This window comes from Ictidomys tridecemlineatus, chromosome 1 (genome assembly GCF_052094955.1).
Source record: "Ictidomys tridecemlineatus isolate mIctTri1 chromosome 1, mIctTri1.hap1, whole genome shotgun sequence".
Lineage (NCBI taxonomy): Eukaryota > Metazoa > Chordata > Mammalia > Rodentia > Sciuridae > Ictidomys > Ictidomys tridecemlineatus.
In genome coordinates, this window is record NC_135477.1 from 89,380,244 (window position 1) to 89,384,290 (window position 4,047).

The following is a 4,047-nucleotide window of genomic DNA, read 5'->3' on the forward strand; positions in this document are numbered from 1 at the left end:
AAATAAAACATTTTATGTACTTTTGGTTTTTGGTTGATATTATTATTTACATAATTGTAGGATATGCCAAATAAAATCATGACAAAGCTGTTGATTCAGAGGTCATTAAATCTCTTGATGAATTCACAATTTGTTTCAAGTGCTTTGTTTCCTCATTCAACAGCAAAAATAATTTGAGAAATTATCAAAACAAATCACCATTAGAAATGTATCATATAAGCCTTCTGAAAATGAATCTACATTTATGAGTAGAGAACCACATTATGGTTAGATCAAATAAGAGATAGGTAGCTGCAGTCAAACTTATTACCTTCCATCTTCCTAAGTAGTAATCTAAATCTAAATTTAAATAAATTTTATTTAAATCAATTCCATTTTAAATTATGTGCATCAATGCAATCATATTGAATAGTCGATGGAGCCTATTCAGAAAAATACTCAGAGATAAGAAAGATGAATAAAAAAGGAACTGTCATCTTGTTCTAATTAGAAGAAACACCAGGGGAAAATGAAACCATCTGAGAAAGTCTAAGATATGAGAAAGAACTTTGTCACTTTACAGAAGGGAAATAATAGGAAGAAAGACTTCAAACTAATATTTGTCAAATCAATTCAACCAGAATTCCTAGACTTTGTCTATCAGTTCATTTTACTTGGTGCTAATCAACTTAGAAAGGGGTATATATAAGAAGAAATGCCAAGATTCATCTTATTTTCCCCTCATCAGCCTATATTTCAAATTCAAATTTACCTTACAGTATGCTTCAGCTTTTTATTCTAAGAAGCCACATCATCCGAGTCATAAATGAATCCATATGAAAGTCACGTGAAGAGTTAACTCATAGAAAACATTCAGAGAGAAATTATATTGGCATAAAGAAGCTACCACTCTTCAGAGGAAACAGAAATTTAGATTCCTTTATGAACTGAAATCAAATCCCATGCATGTATGAGTTTGTCAGGATGAGCCAAACCACTATGTATAAGTATGAAGCTCTAATTTTGTAAAAAAAAAAAATTAATCATGTACCTCAAAAACAAAAAGAAATTCAGATTCCTACTCTTCCATGGTTACAAACAGTGCAGATATTTATGAAATTAATATAATGTCATTTTTCTTTATCGTCAGCATTTGAACCTTTTTTCATTGAATTTATGTTCATTCTCCTGCCTGCCTGTGACCCTGAGCACTCTGTGATGGCAGTCTTTTGTTTGCTCTGGGTGTGGTCTTATGTTGGATAGAATAACAGAGCAAAGCAGGATGCACATGTATAACAAAAACAGAGGAATGCTAACCATTTTATGGGTTTTATACCCCGTGGTGCCTCATGTTAATTTCCTGTGATTTAATGCCTTAATTCTGAATTGCTCCACTTTGCAATTGGCCACCAGCTGCAGATAACGCAGGTCACAGTCACAGATGAGTCACTCTCAGCCTCCTGAGACCATTCTGCGCACTTGCCAACAACATCCAGAACAGAAGCAGCTGAAGGGCCACAGTAGACAGACTGGTAAAGAAAGTTGGTCTGTAGCAGTGGTTTTCTCAAGAGTGTGATCCTGGATAGCAGCAGCAGCATTGCTGGGGAATCGGTTCAAAATGCACATTTTGGGGGGTACCAGGGATTAAACTCAACCACTGAGCCACATCCCCAGCCCTATTTTGTATTTTATTTAGAGACAGGGTCTCACTGAGTTGCTTAGCACCTCTCTATTGCTGAGGCTGGCTTTGAACTCTCGATCCTCCTGTCTCAGCCTCTGAGCTGCTGGGATTACAGGTGTATGTCACTGCGCCCAGATCCCAAAATGCACATTCTTGAACTCCACCTCACACCTAGTGACTGAGAAACTCTGCACAGAGGCGCAGCAACCTGAGTTTTCTTAAGCCCTCCAGATGATTCTGATGTACACGAAAGTTTGAGAACTATCAAATAAGTCTGAGAACCATCAGACGAGCACGGTTCCCCAAAGTCATGGTTTTTTGAAAATTTGTAATACTTTGGTTTTATCACAAAGCTACAAAGGACCTGAAATAATATGTATATTACTTTTTCTTCTACATAGCTATAAAAAATAGGAGAAATGAAAGTTGGGAAAGATTAGCGAGGTCACTGACAAGCAAATATTTTTCTTCTTTAAAAACGTATAAATTAGCAAGAAATGATCTGGCTCTGAAGCAGGATATTCAAACTGCCTAGACTTTTATATTATCATTTCAAAACCATTATATAAAATAATATTTCAAGTGGCACTTCATAAAATTAAAAATATCAATCACATATAAATTAACTCAAATCTCATATTTAAATTATCAATACATTTAAAATAATTAAAATAGTGTCCTAACACTCATACTGTCAGTTCTTCATAGAGAATAAGATAAGGTAGGTACCCAGTGGACAGGATATGTTTTCTGACCATAGGAAGCAATGCCCACGAACCAATAAGCTTAGATGCCGACTATGTTTTCCGAAAAGCTCTCAGGGTGAACTGCAGGAAATCCTCAAAGTTGCTCAAGATGAGTTGCATGGTCATGACCTTCTGCCAATCATTCTGTGATTCCAGTTTTGCCAACAGGTTGATATTTGCAGTGGGCTAGGGAAGACTATTTTATTGGGATCCTTCACCTCTTGTTTCAGGATCTCAGTCAGGGCTTTGGAACTGAACTACACATGTTTGGCTCTGTCCCTGTTTTTGCTTTCCTGAAACTTGTTCCGGATGTACCTCAGGTAGACCTGAAACTCCAAAAGCCCCGAGGTGATTCGCACAAGGCAGTTGTCCCGATTGTAACCAGTTTGGAAGCATCCATCTTTTTCAGTCATCTTTGGAAGGTTCAGATTGTTTTCGGACACTGCCACATGGCTCTTGATACAGGTCTCATCATTCTTGCACAGCTCTTTTCTCATTTCGAAGACTTCCTTGATGAGGTAGGAAATCTGTCCTGCGGTTTTTTCAGAAGTGGCATGTGTTGATTTATTTCGAGTGACACTATTCTGTCCATCTTCTCTATAAAGTTCTGAAGCAGGGAAGGCAGTAGCCACCACTAGGAGCAGCCCCAAGGAGGCAATTGAGAACTTCATGGCTGTTCCTGGAGGGCAGATGGAGCTCTCTTTCTTTCCTGGTGGGCTCAAGAGCTGAATGTCACAAGCAAATATTTTCATATAGGCAATGGAATTGGGTGGACAAGGATGTGAATCCCTTTTCTGAGACTCACAGCCTGTTGAGGCAAAAGCTTTCTGGAAATAGCTTTCTCTGACAAGCACAGAATCTCACTCTGTCTACCTTCTTGCTGTCACTGCTGTCCAAAAATGGGACCAGCTTCATGAAAGAGGAGACCCTAGTGTACAGAAGTGCAGGGTCACTACTTTCCTGGTCTTTGGGCACCTGTAGCAATGGCTGCCTGGACTTGCAGGATACTGTCATCTGGGTCTCTTCTTCACCCTGCCCATGCCTCACAGCCAGGACCTGCTGCCAACAGAACCCACCACCCCTCCCAGTGCTGCACCTTCCTCTTGACCCTTAGGCCCTGGTACAGAGTGGTGGTAGGGCTGGGCTGAGTGGGAGAAGCACAGTTTCCTGGCCTCCTCTAGCCAGGCCACCAGCTCTTGTCCTCCTCCTGTTCTCTCCACCTGACCTCCTCCAACAGCATCCAGCAGCAGCTTCGAGGCTGCTCAGCATCCAGGAGAGGTGCCAATGGCTCCTGTCCTGGAGTTCCTGCAGGTGCGCCAGAACTTCCATCTGTAACCTGGAGTCTCTGACTCGGTTCTCCCTTACCTTTCCTGTTGTTCTACTCCTCTGTCTCCTGCTTCTTCACCATCCTTTCCTCTTTCTCCTCCTCCTCTTACAGCTTCTGGGCCCAGCAATTACAGGTGTTCCCAAGGTATAGAATGTGTCATGGGGGTTGGTCTTGCTGGTGACCCTCCCAGGCAGCAGGAGCACTTGATATAGAAGCAGAAGATAGGCTGTTACCATCTAGGGATGCTGGGCTCATTGTCTCTGTTCAGCAAAGACTTGAAGAACAAGATGCAGAGATAGCAAGCAAACAGCAAG

General features: G+C 40.9%; 1 protein-coding gene across 1 annotated transcript; it reads right to left on the bottom strand.

Moving 5' to 3' along the window:
- Window positions 1-2,457: 2,457 nt before the first annotated feature.
- Window positions 2,458-3,077, bottom strand: LOC101955981 (interleukin-6). Its single transcript, XM_040271819.2, is given in 2 exon segments — window positions 2,458-2,594; window positions 2,597-3,077. Coding segments are annotated over 2 exon segments (618 nt in total).
- Window positions 3,078-4,047: the final 970 nt, after the last annotated feature.